This window comes from Sceloporus undulatus, chromosome 11, assembly GCF_019175285.1.
Source record: "Sceloporus undulatus isolate JIND9_A2432 ecotype Alabama chromosome 11, SceUnd_v1.1, whole genome shotgun sequence".
Classification (NCBI taxonomy): Eukaryota; Metazoa; Chordata; class Lepidosauria; order Squamata; family Phrynosomatidae; genus Sceloporus; species Sceloporus undulatus.
Genome location: NC_056532.1, coordinates 5,186,878 through 5,202,782, shown reverse-complemented (window position 1 = coordinate 5,202,782; position 15,905 = coordinate 5,186,878). Strand labels below are relative to the sequence as shown.

The 15,905-nt window shown below is 41.8% G+C and overlaps 1 protein-coding gene across 4 annotated transcripts in view; it reads right to left on the bottom strand.

Annotated features, from left to right (window-relative positions):
• VMP1 (vacuole membrane protein 1) overlaps window positions 1-15,905 on the bottom strand; it is a 97,331-nt gene that overhangs the window by 16,239 nt on the left and 65,187 nt on the right. For 3 of the 4 annotated variants that reach the window (XM_042442264.1, XM_042442266.1, XM_042442265.1), the window contains exon 10: window positions 14,680-14,741. In XM_042442264.1, coding sequence (XP_042298198.1) covers window positions 14,680-14,741 — 62 coding nt within the window. Of the gene's footprint in view, window positions 1-13,310; window positions 13,464-14,679; window positions 14,742-15,905 lie in introns of those variants that run through there. The other variant, XM_042442267.1, reaches the window with a different exon arrangement.

The following is a 15,905-nucleotide window of genomic DNA, read 5'->3' as shown; positions in this document are numbered from 1 at the left end:
CAGTTTACTTATGTTTTATGCTCTTCTGAGAGGTATATCTAATATTTCTATATCTTGTGTAAAGACACATTATGCACTGTTGACCTCAAAACGTTTCCTTTAGAACAAATTCTATATTAATAACCATATGTACAGTTTACTTATGTTTTATGCTCTCATGAGAGCTATGTTTAATATATCTATATGTTGTATAAAAGCACATTCTCCACTGCTGACCGTAAAGCATTCTCTTTAGAACAAATTCAGTGCAAAACAATAGCAATATGAAGATGGTGATCTATTTTATTTTATGAAGGCATGGTTCAATATCATCATGGTTCAATTACAGAAATAAAATCTAGACAAAGAGTGGTTAATCTAGAGGAATATTTGCATTCAACTCCTCGCCTAGTTTTATAATAAAACCCTGTACAAGTTTACTTAGCAATGAGTTTCATGGAGTCCAATGGAAACTACACCTAATAGATATCTATGGGATTGCAGCCTTAGCACTTCTAACCTTCAGCGAGAGACCTTTACTCAGAAGTAAGCCCCACTATGTCCAATGGGATCTTCTCACAGGTAAGATGCAACCTCAACCATATTATTTAGCTGTTCTTGGTTGTATTGTGTTCCAGATATGAAAACTGGGGCTGAACTCCGTTTTCAACCCAAAGTACAATGTAGGGTCACAATCCAAATGTGCTGAAGACTAGGATTATAGCAATTGTTTGCACAAATTTTAATTTATGAAGATTAATGGGGATAGAAACAAACAAACATAATATTTTAAACTTTATAGTACTCTGGAATATTTCCACTTCAATTGAAAGTTTCTTGATACACTTTTGTGCTTCGGGGCTGGTACAAAACCCAGCCCAACCAGCAATGAAAACCAATATAAATTCACATTTTGCTTGCTTTCTATTTTGTTGTGTGATGTGTAAAATAAAAATCAATGCTAAAGGATGCATCTATTTTGTTAGCATCTGTATTTGGATCCACTTTTTAAGTGGCAGAAACCTAGGAATGCTTATTTGCAGCAATAGCAACCAAAAGAGACTGCTGTGAAAGGCTGCAAAGGTTCAAATCTAAATAACTATTATGTTTTCCCTACTGTTGTAAAATTATTTTAATGCACATTGAGCACAACATATCTCACTCTATGCTCTTTATACTTTCCTTTTGTATTAGCCTGAAGTTCTGAACACAAAACAGATTTCTAAATGTCGCACGGATCAGAAATTAGGGCTGGAAGGGAGATATTTACAGTCCTTGCAGACTGCAAATAATACCACTGCCTCCAAAATCTAATGTGCTCAATAGTTAATACAGATGTTTTTTAAACTGCAGACAAAATGGTGGTTAACACAAATATAATCACCCTTTCGGAATCTCAGCCCCAAACACCATCCGAACAAAAGCTAAGCATTCATGAATTGTTAAGCATAGTACTTATAATACTTAATACTTAGAAGCAATAATTGTATGCCATAACTTGTGGTGATGGTTTCTAAATCTAAGCCATTCTGGTTCTTGTCTGTTTCAAACACTAGATACATTAATATCTTGCCTTACCTTCCAGTGTAGCCTACTACATGCTTCTCTTTTGGTTGATGGTTGGGGAGATGAAGTGATCCCAAATGCCATGTTTTAGGGGTGCTATCACCATCTTTGGCTGATTTTTATAGAAGTTAAAAGCTACAACCTTCCATCTAAAAGCAACAAGACAATGCATAGTATATTATGGAGGCTAAGGCTGTTTTAGGGGTACTATCACCATCTTTGGCTGATTTTTAAAACATCTTTCCAGCCTTTTTGGGAGGGTCTGGGACTTGGGACTCTCCTGGAGTGGATCAAAATAGAAAAGCTACAACCTTCCATCTAAAAGCAACAACACAGTGCATATCATGGAGGATAAGGCTGTCACTATTACAGGCTAGCATCTGTTTTATTAGAGGCTGTTCCATCCATTGCTGAATGGCAGGGGAGTCAATACACAGGCCCCTTGATTCAATGGGTCTACTTTGTAGTGGAGTCTCCTTCCTTAAAGGTCTTTAAACAGAGGCTGGATGGCCATCTGTCGGGGATGCTTTGATTGTGATTTCCTGCATGGCAGAATGGGGTTGGACTGGATGGCCCTTTAGGTCCTTTCCAACTCTACGATTCTCTGATTCTACTTTAGTGCAAGCTAACAACAGGATTAAGTCATGAGTCCGGAGGGTTAGCAACTTAACAAGTGCTGGCGAGCTGAAGAAAAACGTGCATTATGTCCCCCAACTCCAGATCGATCGATCAATCGATCCATCTATCTATCTTGCTGCAGAACATGAATGCTCTTGATTGAATGAGTCAAAGGATCACCAACCCTTAGATGTGGCCAGATTGTATCACAGAAGAGGAATGTCGAAGCAGGTTGCCTCGAAGGAAGAAAGGAAGGAAGGAAGGAAGGGATGGAAAGAATACCACCGAGCTGTAAACACTATGTTATGCAAAGCCATACAATCAAGCTTTCCAGAAAGGCACCTTATTTAGGGGGTGATTTCAGGCTGACTCACAGTCCTTCTCTCTCTGCCTCTGAATACACTCTTTTTAATCATGCATCCTCTGCTCTAGAAATGAAGACTGTACAAACAAGGCTGTTCAAAAGCTGCCCCGATGCCTACAATTTTGGAGAGGAAAACATAGTATGGGAATCAGTATGTAGAGAGAGACCTTGTAGCATGTTTGAGGCTAGCTGAAAGAAAGAAGCTGGCAGCATGAGCTTTCCTAGACTTCAGGCTACTTCCTCATATTATTATTGCTATTAGTAGTATTCAAACACATAGCTATGTTAGTCTGTGGAATCAGTATGTAGAGGGGTCTTGTAGCACCTTGAATTATTATCCAAAACAATGGCCTGTTACAGACAGGCCAAAATAAAGCTGCTTCGAGTCACTTTGGAGGTATGATATTTCAATGATGCATGCGTCCTAAGAGTCCAAAAGCCGCATCAAAGCTGCATTCCAGTCCTTAGAACTGGAGTGTGGCTTTGGTGCGGCTTTTGGACTCTTAGGACGCATGCATCATTGAAATACCATACCTCCAAAGTGACTCGAAGCAGCTTTATTTTGGCCTGTCTGTAACAGGCCAATAATTAAAAATTTATAGTCCCAAGTATTTTGGATATAGGAGATTCAAATCTGTACTCCTAACATACTCCATCACTCCTCAAGGGCACTCAGTGGTCATGTTTCTGAGATACTCAAGGTATCAGGCTAAGCATTATGCTTCAAGGAAACTCAATGGTCACACTGCGGTGAAGCTATCATGTGCAGTGGCCCTATGGCACTCAATGGACACACTTCCGTGATACTTAAGTAAGGTCATGCTGAATATCTATAGACCACAGGTTCCCAAACTTGGTCCTCCAGATGTTTTGGACTTCACCTCCCAGAATCCCTGACTCTTGGCCAATCTGGCTGAGGTTTATGGGAGCTGGAGTCCAAAACACCTGGAGGACCAAAGTTTGGGAACCATTGCTCTAGTCTAGACAATACAAGAGGCAACAGGGAGACACCAGCATACAGGGTTGATGTTATGGACAGCCACCTCACATCTGCCATGACATCTGCTTCCAGCCTGTTCCCCAGCTCTCTTGCCTTACAGGAAACAGATCCGAACACTACCATTCTGCCCAAAGTTTCCAGGGTGTCTCTCATAACAAAGGCGCAATGGTATTTCCAATGACTCCACAGGGCTGTTTGAATTACTCTGGACCAGACTCTGTCAAAAGCACCCAGACTTAAAACAGTCCTGGGGAGCCAGATCTTTCAACGATGTCTCTTTGAGGTCTTTAGGCTGTTCACTTTTTGTGGGAGTTGTCTTTTTGTATTCAAATTTAAGTTGTGGTGGGTTAAGTTAAGCTGGACTGGGCTGTTTGGGGGATCAAAATCCTGACCTGGGGCAGAAGCTAACAGATCGGTTGCTCTCATCCAGAAATGTTTTGGTACCAGCAATTGGATGGGAAAAGACACATACCCTGCCGGACCTTGCAGCATCACAACATACTTATGCGTGTGCAAAGGGAACTTGTAACATCTGAGGAAGTAGACTCAAGTCTAAGAAACCTCAGCTTCTAGCTTCCTTCTTTCAGTTAGTTTCAAAGGTGTTTCGAGTTCCCTTTGGACACTGATTTTCCAAACTAAGATGGCTATGAATTTAATAAGCCTATGAGAGAGGTAAGAGCAAGCATGGTGTAGTGGTTTGAACGTTGGACCATGACTCTTTAGACCAGGGTTTGAATCCCAGGGCGGCAATGTAAACGCAATGGTTGACCATGGGCAAGTCACGCTCTCTCAGCCCCATAGGATGGCAATGGTAAATCCCACTCTGAATAAAGGTGCCAAGAAAACCCCATGACAGGTTTATCTTAGGTTTACCATAAGTCTAAAATGACTTGAAGGCATCCAACAACAACAAAGGTCTCTCCCAATTCACACATCCCCCAATCTCACAAAAGATATAGTGTCCATTGGTCCAAAACAGTGATAGAGGATCATAGAACCATGGAATCGTAGAGTTGGAAGAGACCCCAAGGGTCATCCAGTCCAACCCCCTGCCATGCAGGAAATCTCAATCAAAGCATCCCTAACAGATGGCCATCCAGCCTCTGCTTAAAGGCCTCCAAAGAAGGAGACTTCACCACATTTTTTGTGGCACCAGAGCTCTCTGATAGACAAGGCTAAGGGTCTCAGAGAACTCCAGTTCCTGGAATTCATTAGCACTGAGCCAGTCTCAAACTGAATTATTTCTGCAGTGTGTTTTGGACCACTGTCATGGTTAACTCCTTCCTCTACTCCACATTTCCACAAAGGGAGTCTAAGCTTTCTCCTTGCTACTCGCAGGATGAAGTTACTGGAATAGGTAAAGGGATTGGGATGGCGTGGAAGCCGTCCGTGAAAACCTCTACCGCTGATTTAAAGCAATTTCACACAAAAGCAGCCTTCTTACCCACAGCCCTTTGTAAGGGGAAAGCACCCAACTGAAGGGGAAACTTAAAGCAGAGGGTTTCTGCACTTACTTCCTTTAGTATCTCAAAATCGCAACTCTCCCACGCACACAGATTACACACCAAGGCACACCAAACCCTTTCCACCTGGGCTCTATGAACCTTGAAACGGTTTATTTCCCATTCTGCATACTAAACCCCCCTCCGCCACCAAATACACCTCCAGACAGTGATGTAAACAGCTTTAATGGTCAGTATTTTCTTTTTAATGATCTGTCCATTTCCTGTAGTGATAAAAGATTCCCAAAGCACTTAAAAAGGAGGAGTGCGGGGAGGAGTGAGCCACCGTTTCCCCAACGTTCAACCAATCCCAGGGTAAGACATAAAGCATCTGGTGATTCACAACGAATCCAGAATCTCCCGAAGCTGTGATCAAGACAGTCTCGGAATAGATTAGGCTGCAGCAGAAATGCTGGACTCCATCCAGAAGGAAGCTTGCTTATCGCTTTTCTCACCAAGGTCACTTGCCAGAAGAACATCACCCAAAAATGAGAAGTTATCCTCCATTTTGGCATCTTAAAAGCATCAGCAAAGCAGCAAGAAAGAGCTTGGGCTGATCTACATAGCTGTCAACCAGGCGAATTGGTTAACAACTCAGTTGATCCAACCTAAAAGTGTTTTTGCCTGGGATAATGGGATGAGAGAGAGAGAGAGAAATTCTGTTCTTGCTCCCAGCATCGCAACAAACCTATGAGTTAGGTGAGGCTTCTGGACGTGAGATCGCTCCAATTCGGACATGCCAATATCACAAAATATAGTTGTTGTGTGGCCTTAAGAGTTTCCTGGGCTAGATGATGGGGAAAACAGAAAATCTATTTTATACCGCAGTCAAACCATGTGTTTAAACTGGGACTGGATCTGTCTACCCTCAAAATGCAGTTATGCCAAGTCCCAGATTTGGTGTATGATTCCTTCCAAGCCCTAACATATGGAGATAGTGTGTGTGTGTGTGTGTGTTGTGGTGGTGTGTTGTATATTATATCTATATATGTATATAGTATATAGGTATATATGGAGATCAGGCCACCATCTTGAGGGGGAGAGACGAGCGGCTGGCTGGCAAGACTAGAGCCCCCCACCCCGGCCACCATTTGAGGTGGAGAAGACGATGCCTGGCCTTGCAAGGAATAAGAGCCCCCCCCCCGGCCACCATCTTGAGTGGGGGTACTAGAGGACGATGCTGGCCTGGCAAGATAATGAGCCCCCCCCCCCCCGGGCACATCTTGAGTGGGAGAGACGATCTTGCTCTGTGCAAGACTATGTGTGGCCCCCCTATATGATTAACATCTTAGAGTATATTGCTTGGCTTTGGTTTAATGTTGATTTTTATGTATACTGTGCACATGTTTGCAAGTTTTATATTATTGTTGCAATTTTTATTTGTATTGTATCTCATTGCAATTTTGTGTACACCGGTGTGATTCAAATGGAATAGCAGTATAATAGAGTCAGTATATAAATAATTTTATTATTATTATTTATTCTTATTATTATTTATTATTATATTATATATTAGATTGCCAAGGATTGGACTTTGTGCATGAAAAAGATTATGTGCCCAAGCACTGAAGGATGGTGGCTTATGTTGCTAGAATTTGGCCTGTTTATTCTATAGGCTCAAACGTAATTCTTCCAAAGAGCATGCCTTGTAAAAAAACAGAGTGCTTTCAAAGCCTTGATGGTTTAATGCTGGTTCCTTCATGTACATCTTTTTTGCTCCCTCTTCTTTTCCCAAACCCCACAATTACCAGCGCTGTTGTGATCGTTTATGTTTAAAGGACTTTAAAAGACTACAACATCTCAGAATTTCCTTTGAATCTGTGCTTCTTTTCAAGCCTAAAACAAGCCTGTTAACTTGTCTCTCTCCCTTATGTCAGGCTCACTTTATTGTGCGAAGGGTGGCATTCAGGAGTTTAATATTCCTCGGGTTTAAAAGTATTTGGGGGGGAGGGAGGAGGATTATGGGACGAGAGAGCTTCATTATGCAAGATTTCTGAACATTTAAACTTCGGGAGATTTTAACGATCGCTTCATTTTTATCCATTCTAATCAACACATTAAGACAAATGCAGTTAATATGATAGACATTCTTGTTTTTTAAATCTTCCTTTGCTTTTCAAAGAGGTTCAGATGCTTGAAAGTTAATTCTTAGAGCTCATGCAAATATGCTATGGTTTATGGTGAGGTGGACAACCTTTTTTTGGGGGGGGAACCATACATTTTGGACTTAGACTCCCGAAGCCCTATAGTCTTATTTGAAATGTTGTTTGAATGACACTATTCTCCCATATGAATTTGCGAGAGAGTCTGGGAAGGTCCTTCTCTCACATCCAACCACTTCAAAGGTTTTATGTTTTAACAGGTTTTAATTCAGAAAGACAAGAATTGGGTGCTTATGAGCAGATCAATTCTGAACTTGATCTCCTAGTGAAGCCAAGGTGACTAAACTGAGGCTATAAAAATTCAAAGGACATAGTCTGGAAAAATCGGTATTCAAAGGAATCTTGCAGCACTTTGAGACTAACTGAAAGAAATTGGTAGCATGCGTCTTTCGTAGGACTTTCAGCCATTCCTTCCCACATGCATCTGAGAAAGTAGGCTGAAGTCTACAAAAGTTCATGCTACAATTTCTTTTTTCAAATGAGTCTCAAAGGTGATACTAAAGAGCCCTTTGTATGCTGCATTGAGGCTGTTATGCTCTCGGCAAAGAATAGATTAATTCGCAAAAAAAGACAATAATGTTAGAGGAAGGTGAGCGAAGTAGAAAGAGAGAAAGGAAACTATGCCAAATGGGTAGATTTTGGATAAAGATGGGATTAGTATCTTCTTGTTCAAGGAATTTATTTCACTCTGGAGTAATAATACCTTTTCCATGAGAAATTGTTCATTTTTTTTTTTGTGTTGTCTCTGTGTGGATAGACCACTGATTCCCAAACTTTGGTTATCCATGATGTTTTGGGCTTCAGCTCCCAGAATCCCAGACCCATTGGCCAAGCTGGTTGATGTTCTGAAGCTGAAGTCCAAAAACCTGAAGGACCAGAGTTTGGGAAATCACTGAGATAGACAAATAACCACAAGACATAGGGGCTGTTAACATACTGCCAAAATAAAGTGCTTTTGTTCTCTTTGGAGTATGCTGTTTATAATGCATGCATGCTCATAAGAATCCGGAATCTGACACCAAAGTGCACTCTGGTGTTAGGAATGAGTGTTGGCTTGGTGCGACTCTTCGGACTCTTAGGACCCATGCATCATTTTTTAAATAGCATACCTCCAAAGAGACCCAAAGCAAGCTTTATTTTCGGCAGTCTGTAAACAGGCCAAGAATAAGGTTTATACTGGTGTTTGATAGACCACAGTTCTGCCCAAATCCATGGCAGCTAAACAAAAAATCCTATCCCGGAGATATTTATGGAAATGTACCTAAGGCATTTGTGTGGGATGTTTCCATCCAAGGGTGCCACAAGCTCCTCTGCCTAACATCACACAAACCTTTGTTGAATAGTTAATAATAGGATTGAAATTCCCCTGTTTTGGAAATCTTAAACAGTTGGAAATAGAATATTCATTCTTCTCTCAAAAAACTAAGCACTTAGAAATGCATTATATCCCAGGGATGGGGAGATCTTGACATGGGTGCCGCACACAGTGGTACAAGCTATCAAACACCTATGCTTTATGTCACTGGAAAAATCTCTTAAACCCTTTGCTAGAAAAACATTATTTCCTTGGTCAAATTCACTAGTCTTAAAAAGTGAATTAACTCTTTGATTTTCATACAAGTCATGTGCTGATGGCAGAAAAACAAAAAGGTATAACACAACACTACAAAAAACCATTAAAAGCACTGGTTAAATTAAATCTGCTGACTTAAATGGAGAAAAAAAACAATTACGTCCAACTTGAAGAAAAAATGTATGCAATTCATCACCAATTTTGAAAACAACAATTTCATCTGGTGAGGTTGTAGGGTGGGCAGCCACAGGATAACAAAGGTCTATGGCATTTTAATTTTGGATTTTGCGCGGCTGGAAACAAATACATTCACTTTTATGTAACCGGAGGGAAATGACAACCATTACAGAACGGATGCCCAAAATCTGTGTTGTTCTTGTGCAGTTGCAGGCAATGAAAGGGAAAATAAAATAGTATGTGTTGCCTGTGTGTTGTGTTGATTTTTAAATGCATGTTGCCGCAAGTAGGTTGGAAATTAAAGGTGATGTGGAAATATAAAAGCGAGGCATTTGCGCAAGGGCAGTGAAGTCGGGAAAGTCTGATGAAAGCATACGGAAAGATAAAGCAAATTCTTTGTTGCTTCGGGAAACATTTCGACCCTATGTGGAGTTTTTATCACATAACATTTAAATTAGTAAATTGAGTAACTAAGGCCTGTTACAGACTGCCAAAATTAAAGTGCTTAGGGTCTCTTTGAGGGTAGTGCTGTTTAAATTGAAGCCATTGGTCCTAAGAGTCTGGAGGTCAGCCGCAAAGCAACATCATTCTAAGCACATGGAGTGAAGCTTGTGCAGCTTATGTGATTCTTAGGGTTGCATTGACATCATTTAAAATTAGCATTACTCCAAAATAGAGACCGAAGCAGACTTTATTTTAGGCCGCCTGTAACAGGCCTAAGCTTTTGTGGTTGCAAGTATGTAATAACAGATATTCAAACATACTTAAGGGGAGTAATCCTATGGTAAACTCTTTAGATCAGAGTCACCACAAGTATGTGCCCTTTTCCTTCCTTCATTCCTACATCCAAATACTTAATTCATTCATGCCACTCCACTCCTTCCTTACTCCATCCATTTTTTGTTAAAAACTTTTAGATTGTCAGAATTGTTAAGAATAATTGTTTTACCTCTACCTTTTGCTGAAAGAGAGGTTTTAATGTTTTAAATTTTCAAAAATGGAAACCAGTTTTGGATTATTATTATTAAACTGAATTTATTATGTTAGATTAGACACTTTCTGCAAAAAACTAATGAATTAAGATTGGGGTTCTGGGCCACGTACGAGTTAAATCCTTTAGTTCAATCCTCTAAGCTTTAAAATGTTCCACACTCGGACAAAGTAAAACTAGGCAAAATGAATGCAATCAAGTACCCAGTTTTACTTTGTCCAAATGGGAACAGTTTTAAAGTCTTCAGAGGATTGATATTGATACTAGTTTGTTGTGACAAAGAGGGGCAGGGGGGGAAAGGCATGTTATGTTTTGAATTTTTCTTAGTGACTAATATATTTTGATTCTAAGTTAATGAGGTCCACAATGTTTCATATGCGAACGCGGAGCGAGATTGATGAGAGGTAACGTCAGAGACCGCATTTTTGGAAACGAAAAAGCGAAAAAAAATGGCAGAAGTTCAGACAGTTATCGGGACATTCGAAAATCTTCCCATCTCTGGAGGACATAAGTTAAGACTGCAATCAACTGTTTAATAACGTCCTGCTTGAACGAGCAAAGGTTTTGAAACGACCACAAGGCAAGGGATAAGGGAGCGGGGAATTCGGTCCCGAAAGCCGACTGCGTAGTAATACGAGGGAAAAACGTACTCGTTTGGGGCTCCCCCGGACTGAGTTCTGTTTGAAAAAAGTAGTACCTCCCTTCAGCAGAGAACGTTACCTTGTTTCAAAACAGTCATTATAAGTGTTGTACAAGTGCCTTTTTTCCCCCTTTCTTTTTTTTTCCTTTTTGGAAGCGGACACAAAGATGTTTTGACGCTCGGAGTTATTAAAAACCCCGCTTTGTTCAAAACGCCGAGCCTCAAGCCTGTTACTTCCTCCCTTTCCGACTCCTTGTTCTTGCGCTACCATGTCCAGTTTACATCCTTCGAGTAGCGCTTATTTCCAGACTTTCGATGCCGCCAAGTAATCCTCGAGCCCAAGATTTCCCCCTTTCCTCAGAACATGCCAGAAGTATAAATCACGGATATAAATTATGAACATCTAATGAAACGAAAGACCCTCAACATTGTCTCCGATATATGGGCCACCGTACGTTTCCGTAGGGGCAGTTCAAATGGTTGGCACGGCTGCCCCTGTGTGATAAGGGCATCTGGTGACTCAAATTTTGCCCTCAGATATTCTGGACTTAAGCTCCCAGAATTCCGCTGTTGGACAAGATTGGATGGGCTTCGGAGTGAAGTCGAAAGCTTAGAGGGACCCAAAGTTCGGCGACCTGCTGCCTGTAGGACAATGAGTATGGCTGTGTGTTTGACCAGACGCGCTTTGTCTCCTGAACCAAGGAAGACTCGAGTAAACTTGAGGACAGAAGGACTTTGGGAAGAGAAGAATAATTGAAATGAACATCAGCCTCCTGAGGAATCAAAACTCCATCCGACTTTGCCTCTCTCCTAATGTAACCAAGTGGAGGAACCTCATCCACTACAGAACCTCATGGCAGTGATGGTGAACTTTTACAGACGAGTGCCCAAACTTGCACCCCAGACCCCACTTACTTATTGCAAAGTGCCTGTCCCTCTGGCTTTCAGTAACAAACTCTGGCAAACTCTTGCTTGAGGCGAGGAACAACGTGCCACAGAGAGGGCCTGAGTGGCCACCTTGGCACCGCCCTGCTGGTTCGCCATCACTGACTATGGTTCACCCTTCTTGTTTTCCACTTGCATCCACATCTCCCTTTCCCATTTTTTTGTGCCGCACCCTTTTTACGCTTGTGAGTTTAAGTGCAACGGACTCTTGTCTTTTTAAATAATACTGGCCCATGGTCCACGCAGTGAGACACGGCACTTAACATTTTGGGCGCTGAGGCCACCCCCATTCCCCCAATGGACCATGGCCATGGTGTAGCTACATAAGCCGCTTTATAAAGATGTAGACTCGATATAAATGCTACTCGATAAATGCGTTTATCGATATGAGCGCGAGGAAAGAAGAAAAGGCAGAGGAGAGGGGGAAAGCGACAAAAGAAAGCAAGGAAAGGAGGTGTAGTGTAGGACTAGTAAAGCCCAGAGGAACACGTTTAGGCAGCAGAGAAGCGAAGACGCCTATCAATGGACCAACTGGCGATCTGGTGGAAAGGGAGGGCACTTTGGTGTCCTCTTATTTACGAGGCATTCCAAAACCTAGAGCCAGCTCTCATGTCTTCGCACTTGCTGCTCTTAAGGTTCCTCAAAATCTGTTCCTTCTCTCAACCCTTCCCAACCATATCAGCGAAAAACGCATCTGAGGACGGAAGTCGACTGAAGTATAGGAAAGTCAACTGCAACTCTTTCTTTCAGTTAGTCTCAAAAGGTGCTACCGATCTCTCTACATACAGACACGACAAGTTGACCTTAGTCTTTTCTAAACTTTTTTTTTTTTTTACCTTGGAGGAAATTTTGAAATCCTTTCAGGTCTTTTGGGACCCTGAATTCAAATTTATTATACGTGGCGTGCACACTGTGAATATATATATACTATATATATATACTATATTCTCAATCACAATCTCTTGCGGAATCCTACAACCTCTTTGTAAGGTTCCCTAGGGTTTGGGAAACTGATTGGAGAAACCCCAAAGTTATATAGAATGATCTTTGATCTACAGGTAGGAAGGAAGGTTCCTGCTTCTTAAATAAAGGCCTCTCTCTTCATCCTAGATACCCCAATGGAAAGCCTATAAGGAGGATATGAGCATGGATTCATATATATCTCTATGAATTCATGCTCATATCCTCCTTATAGGCTTTCCATTGGGGTATCTAGGATGAAGAAAGAGAGAGGCCTTTCTATCTCTATCTCTATCTCTATCTCTATCTATCTCTCTATCTATCTATCCATCCATCCCTAACTCTCTTCCATGCCAGCATTCTCTGAAGATGCCAGCCACAGATGCTGGCGAAATATCAGGAATAAACTCTTCTAGAACATGGGCACAGAGCCTGAAAACCCACAAAAAACATGTTCCCCAACAAGAGCAAGGTCATGCTGCCTCAGATACTGGAGGTAGCGTCTAGCCACCATCGTGACTAGCAGTAGCCACTACTAGTAGCTATCCTCAAAGAACAAGTCCAGTCCCCTTTTAAAGCCATGGATGGGGAATTCCACACTTTCTTCTCCCTCCAGTTTTGGTTTATTACCTTGGGTTCACCTCCTGGATCTAGTCCGCAATGCAGACGCTCTTCTCCTAGCCCCAGAAGAACCAAACTCAAGAGCAAAAAGCCACTATGGCTACATCCAGGAAAAAACCACACACATATACTGGGAAGTAATGGGGATGTTAATTCTCCCCAGACGCCAGACAGTGTGCCGTGTCGCTTCTAAGTTAAAGTAGCTCATGATTTATTGAGAGGGTTACACCCAGTTGTTCTCCAGTCAACACATTTAGGAGTAGACATTCCTTTACCAATGAAATAAGAATAATAATTCAATCATTTGTGTGTACGGTATGCCATTGTCTCTTTCAAAACAGGGACGGTACGCACAGGACCCAAGCCTAAAAGATATTTGAAAAGAACAACAATTACATGCCTGTTATCTGCAGCCTCGCTCTATTTCCTGCCGGTAAGAGTCAATAAATTCTTAGTTTTAAAACAAGTCTGAATCACTTCCTAGCACAGATGGACGCTCATGGGGAGGGGAATCTCTCTCTTTCTCTCCCTGTTTTGGCACCTCAACTCCCAGGATCCCAGTAACTCTTTCATGCTCTGCCCCCGTTGCGCTGATGTGACATTTCCTAACCCATTCCATAATCATGTGCTGAATTCCCTTCTAAACGGGAGCTTTGTATTTCAGACATTATATGGACACTGCAGAAGTCTAAACTGCAGCTCAAGATAGTTACTTTTTGGATGATGACTCCCAGAAACACACACCATTTCTGTCTGGGGGATTTGGGAGCTTGAGTTCCACCTTTTGCAAGCTCTGGTTTCAACATCTAACCAATACATCCTTTTTTCTGTTCAAATTGTTCAATCCTAGTGCTATGGGTCTGGTAAGCAGCATTTAAAGCCCAGGGCTACTTTCCTGTTGAAGTGGATGAATGAACACTGAATCCAGGCTGCATTTTCTTGGACGTAAATCCCATTGAAATGAATGCTAATCGCACTTAAACAGAGTTCACTGCTATGCCCCTTCACTTGCCATTTCGTTATAGGGTTACCTGGTCCATCCATGCTGCACAGCTATTAGTTTAGTCATATTAATTTAATTGTTTCAGCACCACTGGAAGGAATTCTGGGATTTGTAGTTCGGAGAGGTCCTCCAAATTCTCTGCCAAAAAGCTCTAGCCCACTCCTCTGAACTACAATTCAAAAAGTATCAAGAACTATAGTTCAAAAGGTATCATGAATGTCTGCCTACTTATAGAATTAAACTAAATCAGTCCCTTCTGATGACACTGTGGCAGCCCCTAAGTACTACAGATCCCAGTGGAACTTATAGTGGTACACCACTGACACAACTGCATAGTGTTCAACTTTGGTATCATGCGAATGTTTCACAGTTTGCCTTTGAAGATTAACACGAAGTTTCCTTTTTAAAAGACACAAAGGAAAGAGCAAGTGCATCGCGAAGAATCCAGAGTGATTCCCTTCTCACTTTACTCCCCTTCCTTTCTTCGGTAGCAAAGCTCTCTTAACATGGACAGTGTCACTTGGTCAGCCCATGACTTGCACTACAGCTGGGCAGGGGAAATCGATAAAGTTACTCACCCGATTAAAGACACCATCTGCTCCACTATGTGTTTGCTGAATGTAATGATCACAAAAAGTTTCTGTAAGAACAACAATAACAACCACCATTAGTCAACTGAAGGGGAAACCAAAACATTGCAGAATTACAGCCTGTGATCCAAGGCAATGAATCACACCTCCTGTTGTTTTGTTAACCCGTTTGCTTTTATAGTTCATCCAGTCCTGATGTCAAGGTCCCTTCCATCAGACCGCAGCAGACGGAAAAGAAGGGAAGCAGGGCTATTCTATCAGATTTACAGAGAAACCAGCAGCCTTTGGCCATCTCTCCCACTTGCTGCTATGTCAAGTGTCCCAAAACCTTTTGTCCAAGGCAGTAATACCTTGCTCTTTCTAATGGTAGGCTTGCTTGGTTACCCCAGTCTCCAAGTTGCAAACCTGGGAGTTGCCTCAAGCCTGGTTGTTGTGGACAGACATGCCGTTTTGGTTAGATAGAGATCTAACACTCAAAAAAAAAAAAAAGCGAGTTTGCTACAAATACTTAGGACATGATTTTTGTGGCGCAGATTAAAAGGGCAATTAAAAGCAACAGTAAAACGGACTACTGGGGATGAGTGCGTAGGCTTGCTGTTTGGCATGGAGGATCGGGAATTTCACTGTAAATCTTCAAAAGTGGCATTTCCTAAAACACTCATTGATATTATGATCTACAGGAAGCACTACACCACACTGGGTCTCTGCTCTGCTATATACTAATAGAGAACTCCCATCCCCGATTCCAGCTACTGTGAGGATGATAGCAAGTACCAGAGCAGAGTGATAGACACCATCAACACCTCTGCAAATAATAATAATAAAGTCATAGGACTTCAGTCTTAGAAGCCTTGGGTCTACTACACCATTGCCCAAAGTATTCATACAAATGTTCCAGCAACTGTTACAAAGACCCTGAAACAATATTATTGTTCCCTATCAGGCAGACAGAGAAGGGGTGACACTTAGCTGACTTCATGGCAAGGTCAATATTTAAACCAGGAATTTCCTGGCCCACGTATTTGGTGCTTTTTGCCATTATGCTACCTCCCAGGAGGCAGGGGAAATAGAAAAGTACATGCCTGGTGGTGACGTCGCTGGTGCATTCCAAGCAGTGCCCAACATTAACCCAACCCCTGCCAATTGACAGGGAACTTATGTGTAATGGTTATGTGTGCCAGGGAAGAACAGCCGTCACCTCTCCAGCTCCAACG